Source organism: Chiloscyllium plagiosum, unplaced genomic scaffold, assembly GCF_037043375.1.
Source record: "Chiloscyllium plagiosum isolate Xiang-an unplaced genomic scaffold, Cpla_swu_hap1 HiC_scaffold_16, whole genome shotgun sequence".
Taxonomy (NCBI): domain Eukaryota; kingdom Metazoa; phylum Chordata; class Chondrichthyes; order Orectolobiformes; family Hemiscylliidae; genus Chiloscyllium; species Chiloscyllium plagiosum.
In genome coordinates this window covers 71,560,176-71,579,929 of record NW_028270154.1, presented here as the reverse complement: position 1 = coordinate 71,579,929, position 19,754 = coordinate 71,560,176, and the positions used below count along the sequence as shown (strand labels likewise).

At 44.7% G+C, this 19,754-nt stretch overlaps 1 protein-coding gene across 1 annotated transcript in view; it reads left to right on the top strand.

Annotated features, from left to right (window-relative positions):
• The first annotated feature begins 6,185 nt into the window (after positions 1-6,185).
• The window catches only part of LOC122556851 (soluble guanylate cyclase 88E-like), a 117,653-nt gene continuing 104,084 nt past the window's right edge, over positions 6,186-19,754 (top strand). Inside the window, exons 1-2 of the mRNA XM_087995053.1 lie at positions 6,186-6,288; positions 19,138-19,222. Coding sequence (XP_087851179.1) covers positions 6,232-6,288; positions 19,138-19,222 — 142 coding nt within the window. The 5' untranslated portion in view covers positions 6,186-6,231. The remainder of the gene's footprint in view (positions 6,289-19,137; positions 19,223-19,754) is intronic.

Below are 19,754 nucleotides of genomic sequence, written 5' to 3'. Positions count from 1 at the left end.
CCACCAATTTTGGTATCCTCTGTGAGCTTACTGATCAACCCGTCTAACAAGTTTAAATCATTTATATAAACCCCAAGCTGCAAGGGCCCCAACACTGGCTCCTGTAGAACCCCTGACAGATTTCCAGTCAGAGATTCAACCCTCTACCATCACCCTCTGCTTCCTGCCAATTGTGCATCCAATTGGTCAAATATCCTTGGATCCCAAGGGCTCTTACCTCTGCTGTCAGTCTCCCATGAGTGATCTGATCACAAGTAGTCTAGCATCGATCATTGGAAAAATGCCCAAATCCAGTAGAAGAGCTGGACAGTTAGAAAATTGTAACACAATCAAACAGAGTCAGCCTGATTTTGGGTAAGGAAATTGTGTATGGCAATTTTTTATGATTTCTTTGACAATGTAGCAAGCAGGGTTTATAAACAAAAATTTGTTGATCCACTGTATTTAGATTGCCAGAGGGGTTTGATAAGGTGTCACATTAAAAAAGGCACAAGTTACAAGCTCATGGTATTAAGATATTAGCAACATTAGACACTGGTTAGCTTACAGGATATACAGCGTAGGGAAAAACGGGTTACCTTCAGGTTGGCAAGCTGTAATGAGTAGTGTATAATGTGGATCAGTGATGGCTGTTCAAAGTATTACAAATACATGAATGAAGGGACTAAATGTACAGTCGCTGAATTTGTCAATGAGGGGGATAAAAACTACTTGTCAAAAATAACAGCATAAAAAATAGGAACAGGAGTAGGCCATTTGGCCCTTGAGCTCAGTCTGCCATTCAACAGATTCAACAGTTTTCACATCTACGTTTCTGCGTTTCCCATAACCCTTTATTCTCCTTCTGACCAAGAATCTTAAATATGCACAAGAACTCTGGCCCCACAGCTCAATACAGCAATGAGTTCCAAAGATTCACAACACTCCTAGAAAAGAAATTCCTCCTCATCTCAGTCTTAAATTGGTGCGCCTTTATTCTGAGACTATTCCCATTGCTCCTAGATCCTCCCATGATTTGATTTATTGATTTTAACTATTTATTGTCATGCATATTTTGTAACAAATTACGCTGGAAAGTGTGGCATGGTTGTCGCCATGTTCCGATGCCACCTTAAAACACAAAAATAACCTGAAATAACTTTCCAGTCCTTCATGATAAGGCTGTGGGCTTGGTGACCAGGCACAAGTCCTTTCACTGTGGTGCCACCTCTGTAACAGAAATGATCACTCTTCAGCAGCATCCCATCTCCACTGATGTCTTTGCTGGACCTCACCAATGCAGACATCACCAGTGTCGCTGAATACCACAATAGTCCAAACACAACTCCACCACAGTGACTATGAGTTGGCGCTAGGTCCACTTTGATGATACAAAAGCCATCAGGGACCCAGACTCTCTCCAATGCCAACACCCCAAGTCCTTGCTGGGCCCACTCAAGTCCGCTCAGCATTTGCCCTGTCAAGCCCCTTAAGAGTCCTATATGTTTCAATGAGAACACCTATCATTCTTCTAAACTCCAGTAAGTGAAGCCCCCAACCAATTTAATCTTTGCTCATTAAACAATCCCTCCATACAAGGGATCATCTATGTGGACATTGTGTGAATTGTCTCCAAATGAAATGCTACCTTTCCTTAAGTAAGGGGACCCAAACTGTTCTCTGTACATCAGATGTGGTCTCACCAGCATCTTGTATATTGACAGCAAGACTTCCCTACTCAAATGCTTCAGTCCCCTTGAAGTAAAAAGAGGTGGATTGTCTGCAATGGGATATAGAAAGGTTAAATGAAAGGGTAATAAATTAGCATGGAGGGTAATTGAGAAAATGAGAGTGTGTTCAAATTGTTGGACAGAACAGAAAAATAGCACATTTTTGAAAAGGGATGGACTTTTGAAGCTTAGAGGACAGAGTGATCTGAGTGACCTGCTTCAGGAATCACACAAAATAAACAAATGAACATACAGGTACAGCAAGAAATGAGGAAGGCAAATAGAAATGCTTAGTTAAATACAAAAGAAATGGAACATAAGAGACAGGTTTTACTGCAAGGGCTATTGATGAGACTGAGTCTCGCTGCAATGGACAGTTTTATTCTCTGTACGCACAGAGGGTAGAGATGAATCAGAATCAATTTTGCTTCCTGGGATAAAGGGGTTCTCTCAGGAAGATTGAGTTGATATCACAGGAGTTTAGGAGAATAAGCATTGGCCTTATTCAAGCGTATGAGATCCTGAGGGGAGTTGTCTATGTGATGATATTTCCATGCAAGGGGAAACGGACAATGGGGGTGGGGGGGACAGTTTCAGAAGATACTGAGATGAGAAGGAATTTCATTTCTAAGAAGGTTTCGAGTCTCCGGAATTCTCATCCCTCGAGAGTAGTGGACACTGAGCTATTGAATCTATTCAAAGCTAGGTTTGACAGATTTTTGATTGATGAGGGAATCCAGGATTTTGGGAGGAGACAGGAAGTAGAGTTGAGGCAAAATCAGATCAGCCTCAATTTTAGAGCAGGTTCAATAGGCTGAATGGCCATCTCCCACACCTACTTCTTATATCCTTCGTTGGAAAAGTTAATGAACAGGTCATAGAGATGTACAGCACGGAAACAGACCCTTTGGTCCAACTTGTCAATTCTGACCAGGTGTCCCAAAATAATCTAGTCGCGTTTGCCAGCACTTGGACCCATATCCCTCTAAACCCTTCCGATTCATACATCCATCCAGATGCCTTTTAAATGTTATATTTATACCAGCCTCCACCGCTTCCTCTGGCAGCTCATTCCATACACACACCACCCTCTGCATGAATAAGTTGCCCTTTAGGACCCTTTTATATCTTTCCCCGCTCACTCTAAACCAATGCCCCTTAGTTCTGGACTCCCCCACCTGAGGGAAAATACCTTGTCTATTTCCCCTATCCATGCCCCTTATGATTTTATAAACCTTTATGAGGTCACCCCTCAGCCTCTGACACTCGAGGGAAAACACTGCCAGCCTATTCAACCTCTCCCGATAGCTCAAATCCTCCAACCCTGACAATATCCTTGTAAATCTTTTCTGAACCCTTTCAAGTTTTACAACATCCTTCCGATAGGAAGGAGACCAGAATTGCAGACAAAATTGCAAAAGTGGCCTAACAAATGTCCTGTACAGCCGCAACATGACCTCCCAATGCCTACACTCAGTGCCCTCACCAATAAAGATGAGGATATTAGATAAGGGTTAATAGAACATAGAACAGTACAGCACAGGAATAGATCCTTCGAAACACGATGTTATGCTGAACATGATGCCAAATTAATGCCTTCTGCCTGCCCTTGGTCCATAGCCCTCTATTCCTTGTACATTCATGTGCTGATCTAAACTTCCCTTAAATGCCCCTATTGTATCTGCCTCCACCACCACCCTCTGGCAGCCAGACTCCTACCACTCTCTGTGTAAAACGCGTGCCCCTCACATCTCCTTTCAATTTTCCCCCTCTCACCTTAAATGCATGCCCCCTAGTATTAGACATTTCAATTCTGGTCAGAATTTTTTTCCCATCAACCACTATTTCTCTCATTATTTTTCCCACTATGTCTCTCATAATTTTATAGACTTGTGTCAAGTCTCCCCTCAGCTTCCACCACTCCAGAAAAAACAACCCGAGTTTCTCTACCTTTTCCTTATAGCTCATACCCTCTAATCCAGGCAGCATCTTTTCTGCACCCTCTCCAAAACCTCCACATCCTTCCAGTAAATGTGACGACCAGAACTGAATGTAATACTCCAAAGTGTGGCCTAACCAAAGTCTTATAAAGTTGTAACATGACATCCTGACTCTTGTACTCAGTTCCCTGACCAACAAAGGCAAGCATGCCATTCACATTCTTTACCACTCTGTCTACTTCCATGGCCACTTTCAGGGAGCTATGGACTTGAACCCCAAGACCCCTTAGTACATCAATGTTGTTCAAAGTCCTGCCATTAACTGTACACTTTACCTTAACATTTGATTTCCCAAAGTGTAGTACCTCATACTTGCCCAGATTAAACTCCATCTGCCATTTCTCTAGCCATATCTGCAACTGATTTATATCCCCGTGTAACCTTTGATAACCCTTTACACTATCCACGACTCCATCGATCTTTGTATCATCTGCAAATTGATTAACCTACATATCTATATTTTCATCCAAGTCATTTATATATATATCACAAACAGCAGAAATCTCAATACAGATCCCTGCAGAACACCACCAGTGATGGACCTCCAGTCTGAAAAACACCCTTCAATCACTACCCTCTGCCTTCTATGGGCAAGCCAATTCTGAATCCAAATGGCCAAACCACTATGGATCCCATGCATCTTAATCTTCTGGATGAGCCTACCATGAGGATATTGTCAAAAGCCTTACTAAAATCCAGGTAGACAACATCCACTGCTCTTCCCTTGTCAATCACCCTTGTCACTCCTTGAAAATTTAATCAACTTATTAAGACATGACCTATCCTGCACAAAGCCATGCTGACTGTCCCTAAGTAGGCCATGCATTTCTAAATGCACATAAATCCTATCCCTAAGAATTCTCTCCAATAGCTTCCCAACCACCGATGTGAGACTCACTGGTCTATAGTTTCCTGGATTGTCCCTATTTCCCTTTCTGAGCAGAGGAACAATGTTCCTCATAATGCTACTCACCAATCCTCAGGGACCTCTCCAGTCACTAGCAAGGATACAAAGATCTTGGTCAAGGCCCCAGTAATCTCCTCTCTTGTCTCTCTCAATAACCTGGGGTAGATATCATCAGGCCGTGGTGATTTATCCACCTTAAAGCTCTCCAAGAGAGCACCACCACTTCTTTCTTGATCTTAGAAGGCCCTAGTATATTAGCATGCTCCACATAAATCTCTCTATAGTCTGTATTCTTCTCCTGGATGAATACTGATGCAAAGTACTCATTTAGGATCTCACCCATATCCTCTGCCGCTAAGCACAAGTTCCCTCCTTTATTCTTGAGTGGTCCTACCATCTCCCTAATTATCCTCTTGTTTTCAATGTATGCATAGAATGCCTTGGGATTCACTGTAACTCTATTTACCAAGGTCATTTCATGGCCTCTCCTTGCTCTCCTAACTCCCTGCTTGAGTATTTCCTGCTTTCTTTATATTCCTCACAGGCCCTGTCTGAGTTTAGTTTCCTCAACCTTACATATGTCGAGAGTGTGATCCTGGAAAAGCACAGCAGGTCAGGCAGAATTTGAGGAGCAGGAGAATTGATGTTTAAGGCATTAGCCCTTCATCGGGATTTCCAGCATCTGCAGTCCTCACTTTCTCCTAAACCTTACATATGCTTCTTTTTCCTTTGGACAAAACTCACAACCCCCCTCGTTATCCAGTGGTCCCTTCCCTTCCTTCCTCCTTGCTGGAACATGCTGGTACTGAACTCTAATCAGGTCTTTAAACATTTGGAATGTCAAACGTGAACCTGCCCAATAACAGCCCCTCCCAATTAAATCTCCCTAGCTCCTGCCTAATACTGCCATAATTTGCCCTCCTTCCCTCAAAGTCCTGACTATTCCTTATTCATCGTTATTTCAAAATGTAAGGATTTGTGATCACTGTTTCCTAAATGCTCATCCACTGAAAGACTCATTAGCCAATAGAAGGTCCAGTATGGGCCCCTCCTCTTGTTGGATTATCCAATTATCTTTTTCCTCCTTTCTTTTCCCTCTCATATGTCTCTCCACCCCTTTACTACTAACTGACACTCTACTCCCTACAATCTTGTCTCCATTTCAATCTTCGTTTTCATTTTCTCCCCCTCGGTCATATTGTCCTGCCCCATCTGAAAACCTCTGTCCTTTGCCCAGATACCTTCTCTCCCCCATTCATCACTCACACCTTCCCCCGCCTCTTTATCCCTCCCTCATCTGCCCATTTCTGCACCCTTTGCCTGTTCTCCCCCCACCTGTGTACCTCACTCTCCTCTACCCATCTCACCCACTCCTCTCCTCTGCCCCCTCACCCACCCTTCTCCTCTGCCCCTCTCACCACTCCCTCAGCCCTTCTCGACCTGACAGCATCTCCACTCCATTCAGCCTGTTTTTAGTTGAGTGACTGCCCCTAATGGTGGTCTGACATGATCAGGAGCGCTGACTAATATGTCCCTCTCTCCTCCCCCACAGGATATGGTTGTTCACAATGTGGGATCTGGGTTGGCGACAGTGTTCCCAGACCTTGACGGCAAGATGATAACGGATACTTTCCTGCTGGCACGGCCTCTGGTCGAGTTCACCTGGAGCATGGTAAGAACCACACCATCCAGCAGAGACAGGAATGGGAGTAGGCCATATAGCCTGTTCCATCATTCAAGGAGATCATGGTTGATCTGTGGCCTCACTTGGTATACCAGAATATCTTTCCTTAAATATTTAAGCCTCTCAGATTTAATATTAGCACCTGATCCAGCATCCACATATGGCTGTGGAGAGAGTTCCAAACATTGGCGGTACACTGGCTAGCACTGCTGCCTCACAATACCAGGGGCCTGGTTTGGATTCTAACCTCGGGTGACGGTCTATGTGGAGTTTACACGTTCTCCTCCGTGTAGATTTCCATCGTGTGCTCTGCTTTCTTCCCACAGTCCAAAGATGTGCAGGATTGGCCGAGCTAAATTGCCTCGAAGTTTGCAGGGAGATGCAGGCTAGGTGGATTAGTCATGGTAAATGCAGGGTTACAGGGATAGGGTGGGATGTTCTTCAGAGGGTTTTGTGCAGAGTCAATGGGCTGAATGGCATCTCTCTGCATTGTAGGAATTCTATGATTGATCTACCACCCCATGTGAAGAAGTGTATCCTTGATCTGGCCCTAATTCTCAGACTATGCCTTCCAGTTCTAGACTCCCCAACCACTGAATACAGTTTCTTTATTTCCCCTGTCTTTCCCTGTTAATATCTTGAAGACTTCAATCAGATCAGCACTTAACCTTCTAAATTTGAAAACAAATAGGCCTTATCTGTATAATCTCTCCTCAATGTAACCCCTGAAGTCCAGGTATCATTCTTGTAAACCTGTGTTGTACTCCCTCCAAGACCAAAACAATCCTGCCTAAAGTGTGGGTTCCAACATCTGCTCGCAATACTCCAGGTGTGGCCTTTGTGGGATTTTATCAAATGCCTTTTAGAAATCCATATGAATAGCAACCATAGACATTCCCCTGTCCACTGCCTTAGTCACCTCTTCAAAAAAGCTCTGAGGTTTGTCAGGCATGACCTACCTGTCCATGCAAGCTCTACCTGATGAACTGGAAAATTTCAAAGTGTTCAGTTACCCCCTATTTGAGTATAAACTCCAGGAGTTTTCCCACTGCAGATGTTACGCAAACTGGTTTATAATTTCCTTGTTTCCTCTTCCGCCATTCTTTAATGCAGAGTGAGATGTGTGAAATTCCAATCCTGAGGGATAACTCCTGTATCTCTGAATCCCTGAAAGATTATAGTTTGGGCATCTACAATGTGTTCCCCTACTCCCTTTAACTTCCTGGTAAGGCATTCTCGGATGGGAATTTGGTATTCTATTAATTTTCTTGTTATCAATGTTTCACTTACATTAATTTTCAGTCCCTGTGCTTGAAAGGATATTGGAACGGGAAGGGGAGTATCCAGTTGGTGTGGCCCACATTGGGACTAACAACATAGGCAAGACTAGGATGGAGGACCTGTTTGGGGATTAGGAAGCACTAGAAACAAAACTAAGGAACAGGTCCACAAGGGTCATAATCTCTGGATTACTGCCCGAGCCACATGCAAATTGGCTTAGGGATAAGAAAATTAGGGAAGTAAACACGTGGCTAAGGGAGTGGTGTGGGCATTGGCATCAGTTTTGGAACAGCAGGGATCTGTACCGATGGAACGGTCTCCACCTGAACTGATCTGGAACCAGTGTTCTAGCGAAAATGATAAATAAGATGGTGACTAGGACTTTCAACCAGTGAATTGTGGGGAAGGGGAAGGGAAAATAACAGGAAGTATGATGGTAAATAGAAAGGCAAGCAACAGGTTAGTATATGTGCAGGAGGGTATAAGTTCACGGCAGACTGTGAAAGAAGCAAACAGGTAGGATAACTCAGGGGATATTATTAGAGATGTTGGAAATCATGAGGATAAGAAAGGCACTTTACCTGAATGCTCGTGGCATTCGTAACAAGTTAATGGCACAAATCATTGTGAATGAATATGATTTAGCATCCATCAAAGAAACATGGTTACAGGATGGTTATGACTGGGAGTTAAATATCCAGGGGTACCAGACTATTTGGAAGGACAGACAGGAATGCAAGGGATGTGGAGTAGCTCTGATATTCAAGGACGACATCAGGGTGGTGCTGAGAGATTATATAGGTTCTATGGAGAATGAGATTGAATTCATTTAAGTGGAAATTAGAAATTCTAAAAGAGAAAACATCACTGATAGATGTAGTCTATAGGCCTCTAAATAATAACATCACATTGGGATGGGCAATAAACAAAGAAGTAATTAATGCCTGTAAAAATGGTACAGCAATTATCATGGAGGATTTTAATCTACATGTAGATTGGCGGTCAGGATAGCCTTGAGGAGGAGTTAGCTGACTATATCCATGATAGTTTTTTTTTAGATTAGATTACTTTACAGTGTGGGAACAGGCCCTTCGGCCCAACAAGTCCACACCGACCCGCCGAAGCCCATACCCCTACATTTACCCCTTACCTAACACTACGGGCAATTTAGCTTGGCCAATTCACCTGACCTGCACATCTTTGGACTGTGGGAGGAAACCGGAGCACCCGGAGGAAACCCACGCAGACACGGGGAGAACGTGCAAACTCCACACAGTCAGTCGCCTGAGGCGGGAATTGAACCCGGATCTCTGGCGCTGCGAGGCAGCAGTGCTAACCACTGTGCCACCGTGCCGCCCATTTTCTTGAACAGTATGTAATGGAACCGATGAGGGAGCAAGCTATCCTAGATCAGACAGAAATAATTAATGACCTCGTAGTTAGGGATGCTCTTGGAAGGGCTGATCACAGTATGGTTGAATTCAGAATACAGAATGGAGAGTGTGAAGATAAAATCTAGTACCAGGGTCCTGTGCTTGTGTAAGAGGGACTACAATAGAATGAGGGAGGACTTGGCTAAAATAGACTGGAAACAAAGATTTTATGGTGGGCCAGTTGATGAGCAGTGATGGGCTTTCAAAGCAATTTTTCAAATGTTCAGCAAATGTATATTCCAGGGAAAAGGAAGGACTGTAAGAAAAGGGGTAATCTGCCATAGGTGTCTGAGAAAATAAGGGACGCTATCAAATTGAAAGAGAAGTCACAAAAAGAGCTATAAAGAGAAGTAAGAAAACATGAGAAAGTTCTTGTGCTCTTATGTTCTGATTCACTTAGGTCTTTGGTAAGCTACCCTCCTTTCTACTGTAGATACTAGGGTAAAGTAATTATTTGTCATGTCTACCTTTTCTCTGCGGTATGTTTTCTCTGCGTAGAGCGACTCCTGTGCCTCTTGTGGAAGCAGCTGTCGGGTCTGGTTCTGCGCAGGTTGGGTCTGAAGTTGTCCTTTTGGCATATGCTGAGAACATTCTCCTTATGTTTGCATCAGGTTTGCAGAAGATGCACAAGTGCCTGGAGGTATATTCTGCTGCACCCTCTGCAAGATCAACTGGAGTAAAATGTTTGGAATGTCTGGTTGGTCTGTGGCAGATGGACATCCCCCCAATCCCTGCTTGGAAAAGCTCCAATGCTTCACATGGAGTACCATGCACCTCCTCTACCTGGGAGACCATCATCATCCTGCAAAAAAATCCTAGAATCCCTACAGAGTGGAAACAGGCCCAACAAGTCCACACTGACCCTCTGAGGAGTAATCCATCCAGACCCATTCTCTTACATTTCCCATGGCTAACGTACCTAGCCTGCACATTCCTGAACACTCTGGGCAATTTAGTACAACCAATTCACCTCACCTGCGCATCTTTGGACTGTGGGAGGAAACCCACACAGACACAGGGAGAATGTCCGAACTCCACACAGTCGCCCAAGGCTGGAATTGAACCCGGGTCCGTGGTGCTGTGAGGCAGCAGTGTCAACCACTGAATCACCGTGCCACCCCACAGATCCTGGACAGCAAACTGGCAAGAGTTGGATTGCTCCCAGCTTTGTCTTAGACAGCGTGTCAGTCATTAACTGGCTAATCACTGCCATCTCGTGGTATTGGCTGGTCACTTTGATCCCTCTCCTGGGAACCTGTCACAAATATCCAGAGAAAGCGGAGTTTTTCTGGGATGAAAAGCAATGCTGGGCAGTTGCTAAGGTTTTGAGTCTCTTGCTTGAGGATGGCGATAAGCAGCTAGTGTGCCTCTGCAGTCAGGTATTGACTTCCTGCCTTGAAACCCTACAGCAGTACTTTTAGCTTGAGCCCCTTCCAAGGTGGTGCATCCTGATGATATATTTCTTCCGTCAAGTGCGTGGCCTCAATTATGATATGCAGTTTCTGTTTAAGAGTGGCCCTGCCCTCAGAACTTCTTCCAGGAATTGCCTGTCATTTTACTTGGTCCTGATCAAAGCCTGGGGCTTGGTCAGCTCACCCCAGAATGCTCTCCCTGCAGGAGTGATGGCTGTAGTAAGGGAGTCACTGCTCAGTAATAGGTTCCACCATCAGCTGGCTGATGGAGAGGGCGACTCAGGACAGTGGGTTGGATGGTGGGGAAGTGGACTGGATGGCAGCTGGGTAAGAAGGCATCACTCGGTGTCCAGTTCCCAACACAAGCCTCCCAGAGCCTGGACCCAGTGTGTTACATGAAATCATGATGGTTCAGGCATGCAGGAGATTTCCAGACCCCTGTCCATATGGAATTTGACACTGGCCCCCTACAACAGAGCAACCCCTGGGATGCAGTGCCCCATATTTGAGCCATCTTGGGGATATCCTCCCCACGCCCTTCAGAATAGCATTGAGGTGTTTCATGTACAGGCAACTGTAGTATGGTCCACTCCCTCACCATTACCCACTGCTCAGATATATCTTGGCATAGTGTTTTACCCTCTGGGGTCAGAAATCCCAGTGGAAGGCCCTTTTCCATCAAGGAACTGGAGTGGAGGGTGCTGCACAGAGCTGCTCCATGCTAAATAAATACACGAGGTAAAAACAATGACTGCAGATGCTGGAAACCAGATTCTGGATTAGTGGTGCTGGAAGAGCACAGCAGTTCAGGCAGCATCCAAGGAGCTCCTTGGATGCTGCCTGAACTGCTGTGCTCTTCCAGCACCATTAATCCATAAATAAATACACTGGCTGCTTGACCATGTGGGGTTTGTAGCTGGATGAAACTGCAACATGGCAGTTCCTCTAATTTTAATCACTCTTCAGCATCACGCTCCTGATCTACGGGCACCCATGCGGAGAGAGGTGGACAAGTCGGACGGCTTTCTCCTGGGTCTGCTCCTGGGCCTGGCGAAAGTCTCAATAAACATGTCCAGGCAGCATGCCATGGAGGGCCTCCTTATTCCAGACTATCTGCTTCTCTTTCACGTTTACGTCCACACTTCTGTCCCTGGAGAGGGAGCGTACGTTGCTCAGTAGCAGCTTTATAGACTGGTGGGCATCACATTGACTGGGGTGCATGGCAGAACATAGATCCTGTTCCTGTGCTGTACCGTCCTTTGGACCACCATTTTGTGCCAAACATGATGACATTTCAACTCATCCCTTCTGCCTGTCCATGCTCCACATCCTCCATTCTTTGCTTATTCATGTGATTATCTAAAAGCCCCTTAAATACCCCGATTGTATCTGCCTCCATCACTACGTCTGGATCCCACCACTCTAAAAATATTTGCTCCTCATGTCTCCTTTGAAGTGCATGTCCCCAGGATTGGACATTTCAACTCAGAGAAAAAGGTTCTGACTGTCAACCCCATCTACGCATCTCATAATTGTATAAACTTGAATTCATAGAGTCATAAATATATACAGCATGGAAACAGACCCTTCAGTCCAACTCGTCCAGGCCGACCAGATATCCTTGTAATTTATTTTCTATTTTTGCCCTCCTTGCTGTATTCTGAATGTATTCCAATCTTCAGGGCCATCAGTTTTGCCTACTTATGCTTTTTCTTTCAACTTAATACTCTCCTTAACTTCTTTTTAATTCATTTGTGGGACTTGGGCATTGCTGGCTGGCCAGCTTTGATAGCCCATCCCGATTTGCTCTTGAGGAGGTGGTGGTGAGCTGCCTTCTTGAATCGCTGCAGTCCACTTGCTGTAGGGACCCACAATGCCAGTAGGGAGGGAATTCCAGGATTTTGACCCAATGACTGTGAAGGAATGGAGGTATGTTTCCAAGTCAATGTGGTGAGTGGCTTGGAGGGGAACTTGGAGGTGGTGGTGTTCCCAAGTACCTGCTGCCTCTGTCCTTCAAGGTGGTAGTGGTCGTGGTGCTGTCTAAGGATCATTGGTGAATGTCGGCAGTGCATCTTGTAGATAAAACACACTGCTGCTACTGAGCGCTGATGATGGAGGAATTGAGAGTTTGTAGTTGTGATGCTAATCAAGTGGGCAGCTTTGTCCTGGATGGTGTCAAGCCTTCTTAAGTGTTGTTGGAGCTGCACCCATCCAGTAAAGTGGGGAGTATTCCATCACACTCCTGACTTGCGCCTTGTAGATGGTGGATAGACTTTGGGGTGTCAGGAGGTTAGTTACTTGCCGCAGTATCCCTAGTCTCTGATCTGCTCTTGTAGCCACTGTATTTATGTGGTGAATCCAGTTGAGTTTCTGGTCAATGCTATCCCCAAGGATGTTGACATTGGGGGATTCAGTGATGGTAATACCGTTGAATGTCAGGGGATGGTATTTAGAGTCTCTTATTGGTGATGGTCATTGTCTGGCAAATGTGTGGCACAAGTGTTATTTGCTACATGTTGGCCCAAGCCTGGATATTGACCTCATGACAGAGGCAAGGTCATTTATGAAGCAGCTGAAGATTATTGGGCCTAGCACACTACCCTGAAGGACTCCTGCAGAGATGTCCTGGAGCTGAGATGACTGACCCTCCACAACTGCAACCATCTTCCTTTGTGCCAGGTATGACTCTAACCAGCGGAGTGTTTGCCCCCTGATACCACTGATACTAGTTTTGCCAGGGCTCCTTGATTCCACACTCAGTCAAATGCAACCTTGATGTCAAGGGCCGTCAATCTCCCTCCCCTCTGGGATTCAGCTCTTCTGTCCATGTTTGAACCAAGGCTGTAATGAGGTCAGGAGCTGGGTGACCCTGGCGAAACGCAAACAGGGCATCACTGAGCAGGTTATTGCTGAGCAAGTGCTGTCTGATAGCACTTTACTGATGATGGAGAGTAGACTGGTTGGGCGGTAATTGTCTGGGTTGGATTTGTCCTACTTTTTTGTGTGCAGAACACTCCCGAGCAATTTTCCACATTGTCGGGTAGTTGTCAGTGTTGTAACTTCTACTGGAACAGCATGGCTAGGGGAGCGGCCAGTTCTGGAGCACACATGCTCAGTAATATCGCCAGAATGTTGTCAGGGCCCATTGCCTTTACAGTATCCAGTGCCTCTAGCCATTTCTTGATATCACGTGGAGTGAATCGAATTGTCTGGAGACTGTATCTGTGATGCAGGGGACCACTGGAGGAGCCCGAGACAGATCATCCACTCTGCACTTCTGACTGAAGATTGTTACGAATGCATCAGCCTTATCTTTTGCACTGATGTTCTGGGCTCCTCCATCATTAAGGATGGGGATATTTGTGGAGCCTCCTCCTCCAGTGAGTTGTTTAATCTTCACAGCTGGTTGTGGCAGGACTGCGGAGCTTAGATCTAATCCATTGGTTGTAGGATCCCTTAGCTCTATCACTTGCGGCTTATGCCATTTGGCTCACAAGTAGCCCTGTTTGGTGGTTTCACCAGGTTGACATCCTCATCTTCAGGTATGCCTGATGCTGCTCCTAGCATGCCCACCTGCACTCTCCATTGAACCATGGTTGATGCCCTGGCTTGATGGTAATGGTTGATTGGGGGATATGTCAGGCCGTGAGGTTACAGATTGTGCTGAAGTACAGTTCTGCTGCTGTTGATGGCTCACAGTGCCTCATGGATGCCCAGTCTTGAGCTGCTAGATTGGTTCGAAGTCTTTCCCATTTAGCACGGTGATAATGCCACACAAACGAAGGAGATTATTCTCAATGTGAAGGCGGGATTTCGACTCCATAAGGAAAGTGTGATGGTTGCTTTTACCGATACTGACATGGGCAGATGCTTCTGCAGCTGGCAGAGAAGTAAGGATGTTTTTTCCCTTTTATTGGTTCCTTCACAACCTGCTGCAGATCCAGTCTAGCAGTCTATCTTTGGTTAGCCATGGTTGATTTATCTTTCAATCTACTGGGACATATTTTTTACTGAGAGTTATGTGTTATCTCTGAAAACATCCAGCACTGCTTGCTTCCTGTCATTCCTGCTAATCTTTCTGCCCAATCAATTTGAGCTAAGTCTAACCTTAGATCATTGCTATTCCCTTTACTTAAATTAAACAATTATTTCTGACCAAAGGTTCTCACACTCAAACTGAATATTATATGCTGTCATGTTATGATCACTATTTCCAAAAGGATCTTTTAAGCAGATCCTTTATTAAACCTTCCTCATTACCAGAGCCGGGATAGTCTTTTTTCCCAATGGCACATTGTTCTTGGTTTCAAAAGAGAACAGATACGTATTTAGAAATGAAGAATTCAGAGGGTTGTGGAGATAGGGTTGGAGAATAGGACCAGTTGGGTAACTGTTTCAGGAGCTGGTACAGACATGAGTCAAATAGTCTCCTTCTATAAATTCTATGACTCTATTAAACTATGCACTATGAATTTGTTGTCTAGATTAGACTGGTGCTGGAAAAGCACAGCAGTTCAGGTAGCATCTGAAGAGCAGTAAAATCGACGTTTCGGGCAAAAGCCCTTCATCAGGAATACCACTACGAATTTGTTGTCGTAGCTACCCTTTCCAACTTGATTGGCCAAGGAAACAAGATTAGAAAGTCAATCATAATTATTGTTCTACTTTTTAAAGATACTCTGACTATTTACTGATCTATACCCTGTCCTACCCTGTCCTACAATGTGGAAACTGTTTGCTGGTTGATATACTACTACCAGTGTCTTCTTTCCTTGCTTTATTTACCTCACACTGAATGATCTGTCAACCGATTCCAAATCTCTCACAACTGTCCTCATTTCATCTCTTACGATCAACGCTACCCTACTACCTTTTCCTTCCCCCGTCCTTCTGAAAGACTAAACATCCCTCAATCTTAGTTCCCGTTCCCGATCTCCTTGTAACCATGCCTCCGCAATGGCTACAAGATCACATCCATTTACCTCAATATCAGTCTGTCCGTGATTCCAAATAATTCCATGCATTAAGATACAAAGCCATTAAGCATGTCTTTTATCCCCATATTTAATCACCCTAGTTTTCCTTTGTACTGTGACCCTAGTTGCCTCACCCTTGGGAACCCTGTCTACCATTTTTGGGTTTTTCTGTTCTGTCTTATCTCCATCCTGGTTTCTCTTTCCCTTAACATCCTGCTAATATTCACATCCCCATGCCATTCTTGTTTAAATCTGCCAAATTACACTCATAAATATTTGCCCTGGGACATCAATCCTGATCCTGACCAGGGTAACCTGTCCAGTTCATACTGGCACCTTCCCCAGAACCAGTCTCAATGTTCCAGGAATTCAAAATTCCCCCCCTTGCACCACCTTTTCAGCCATGTATTCATCAACATATCCTACTATTTCTATTCTGACAAGCACATGGCACTGGTAGTACCTCTGAGATCACTACTTTTGAGGTCCTACTTTGCAAACTTACTTCCTAACTCCTATAGTTGTCTTTAGGACATCATTTTTTAAACCCATTTCGTTGGGACTGATGTGTACCACAACCACTGGTTGCTCATCCTCCCCCTCCAGGATTTAGCCAGTCAGACATCCTAACACCTGGAAGGCAACACGCTACCTTCGAATATATTTCCTTTACAATCGAATCCCCTAGAGCTATTTAAATCCTGCAATTTCCCCTTCTCTCCCATGCAGCAGATCCACCCATGATGCAATTAATTTGGTGATTACCCCTGAGAGGCCATTACCCCCAACAATATCCAAAATAGATCTGTATTTCAGGGGAATGACCTCAGGAGATTCCTTCACCGCCTGCCTAGTTCTCTTACGCTGCCTGGTGGTCAGCCTGTCTGTGGAGTCTTCTCTGGCAGTGTGACCACCTCTCAGTATGCACTATCCACGATATTCTCAGCTTTGTGGAGGCTCTACAGTCTCCCCAGATGCCCTCTCCCGGCTCTGAAATCCAGGCTTCCAGGATCTGCAGCTGGAGACGATTCCTGCACGAATACTGTCCCCAGGCAGCAGAAAGCTGTCCGGGTTCCCACAGAGCAGGAGAAGCAAACCATAGCTTTCAGCTCTCCTGCCATGACTTACCCCTTTAGATTAAACATTTAAAGGGCTCTTAAACATCAAATAAAACCATTCACTTTGAGAACCCTTCTTCCCTTGACCTCATTAAAACAGAACATAGCCCTTATAAATTATAAACCACAAAATAGAAACAGTGCATCTATTAAGAATAGCACAAATACTCACCACATCAGCAGCTTCCACTTGCCCAATGACACGTTTGAATCCCATTGTCACTTCAGGAGCTCTGCTTCTGGATTGGGAGGAAGGAACACTGAGCTGCTCCTTTGAAAGCTTCCTCTACTGCTCTGTTCATTTGCTTCTCGGCAGATTCACTTTCTCTCCGACCTCAAATGCTCTGTACTTTAAGAGTTCCTTAAAATCACTTGTCCTCTTATGCTCCAAGTTCCCCCAAGACCTTATCTAACTATTAAAGAACAGAAGTACTCACCAGAGAAGAAGGAAGACTCACCAAAGAAGAAGATTCCCCACCCCTCTATTTTCACCAAACTCCTTTTCACTAAACTCCAATTACCCACTGAAATAACTGCCCAGAAGCCAGTATCCCATCACCTAGTCACCATTTGTTTCCATGTGCACAGTACATGGGCTGTGACCAGCCAGCTCCAAGCCAGACTCTCTGACTCTCTTGTTTCTATCTGTCAGCCAGGGTTCTCTATCTGACCCAGACTAACAAGACCAATCAAGGATCTCATAATCAATTAGATCTACCTGGCCCTGGTTCCAATCACTATACACCTTAATGCAAACAAGCCAAGCAGCACCCCAGCACAGACAAGGTAGACTGAAGGAGAACTCTGTTTGTACTTCCTCATTCAACAATTTCTGAAAGTTGATTAACCTGATTGTTTAATTATCTAGCTTCAGCTGAGTGCCTGTAAATTCATGCTTTAAAGTTGCAATGAAACTGCACCCAGTCACAACAACATTGAGTTCATTGCTAAATTAAAGAACACACTAGATTTTAGACTGAAATTCGCCCTTAACTTTAATTATTGCTTAAAATGTGAGGATGTGAGTAAAACATTTTTCATCCAGAAGGTAATGAGAATCTGGATCTCACTGCCTGTAAGGGTGGTAGACAGAGACATTTCAGGAGTAGTTAGATGTGCACTTGCGATGCCGTTGTACACAAGGTTTTGGGCCAAGTGCTGGAAAATGGGATTAGAATGGTTAGGTGTTTGTTTTTGACTGGAATGGACTTGATGGATGAAAGGCCTTTATCTGTGCTGTAATCTCTATGAGTCTATGACTGAGAGCAATCCAGTGATTGCTAGATTTGATTCCAGCTTTTGAACTTCCTCACTACGTCTGTGAGACCTCTCTTTTTCTCCCAATGTCATTGTTTCCCACACGGACTGGGACTTCAGATTGTTGCCCTTCTCTGTCACAAGACACTCCCCTGACTCAGCAGTATCCCAGTACCCTGGCGCCAGTGAGAATACACTACCTGAGGGACCGTGTCAGAGGTGCAGACTCACTTATCTATTCCTCTAACTGTTCAATCTTCTGCAATCACTACGACATTACTACATTGATGTTACAATTGTTTGCTGCTGACATACACATTTACTAACCCTCGATTTAAATTTAGTACCTTCTTACATTCATTAGAGAATGATACCTGGGGCTTCAGTGAAATCAGAGAGACCAGAGAAGCTGGATTGTTCTCCTCAGCACGGAAAACATTGACGCAATTTAGTCAGGGCTACAAAATTATGAAACGTTTTGGCAGGATAATGAGCTAACACAGTTTCCACTAACACAAGAATGCAGATTTGAGGGCATTAGTAACATAGCCAAAGGGTTTTTTTAAACACAGGGAGTTCACATGGTGGGACTGGACTTAATAATGACATTTCAAGGAAGTGGGGTAAAATCATAAAGAGAAAGAGTCTTTGTGCTCTGAATTAGTGAGTTGGATACCATCGATGGAAATGTGTTGCTGGAAAAGCGCAGCAGGTCAGGCAGCATCTAGGGAACAGGAGAATCGACGTTTCGGGCATTAGCCCTTCTTCAGGAATGCCCGAAACGTCGATTCTCCTGTTCCCTAGATGCTGCCTGACCTGCTGCGCTTTTCCAGCAACACATTTCCATCTCTGATCTCCAGCATCTGCAGACCTCACTTTCTCCAGTTGGATACCATCCACAAGTTAACAGGGCACGAAAGACAGAATGACCTCCCTTCAGGTTAGTATTATGTCTGTTCCTAGGATTTCCTCAGCAAATTCCTTGAGAGTCAGTGCCAGTTCAGGATATTTATCTGTCCTACATTGCTGTATTTTCTTTGTTAATTTTTCCGGACTAATTGAAGTGCAATAAGGTCAATCCCATTGTCTAGTCAAGACATCTTTGACCGTCACCAACCCTTCCAATTTCTATATCAGGATGGCCATCCTAATCCCGATTGTTTTTACTATTGTGGAGGGAGGGTTGTTCAATTGGAGCTTTGTCCCAGACGGAGATTTCTTTAATGATGCCCTGAGGTCAGTGACAGTCCATCCCTCCCCCTGGTGCTGCTGCTGATATGTGAGAAACTTGCAGAGTTTGATGGTGTTTCAACGCAGGCAACAGGCCTCAGTAAATTCATGTATCATTTTCTTGTTTCAGATCATCTCCCATCCAAACAATCTGTTTGAGATCATCTCGAAAGAGCCTGTGAAAAGAGAAAGGAACCTACACAACAGAGTTCAGAGTGAGGAGGGAGTGAACAACAAGGCCAGAGTGAGGGTGGAGGGAATTATGAGGGCAGAATGAGGAGAGAGTGAATAACGAGGGCAGAGTGAGGAGGGAATGAATAATGAGGACAGAGTGAGGAGGGAATGAATAATGAGGACAGTGAGGAGAGAGTGAATAACAAGGGCAGGTTGAGAAGAGAGTGACTAATGAGGAGAGAGTGATAGGAGGGAATCGGAGGGTCGAGTGAGAAGAGGCTGTACAACAGAGACAATATGAGGAGGGACTGAACCAGGAATAGAGTCAGAAGGGTATGCATAATGAGAACAGTGTGAAGAGAGTGTGAATAAGAGAAGAGTGAAGAGAAGTGAGTAACGAGGGCAGCGTGAAAGGAGAGTGGAGCCAGAGTAAATCGGGGACAGTACAAGGTGAGAGGAAACAAAGAGAAACGTTGAGGGGTTAGTGAGGGTAACCAGAAAGACAGTGAATAGTGAGTAAGAGTGAGGGTGTATTAAAGTAAGTGGGAATATGATTGAGGGGGAATGAGAGTA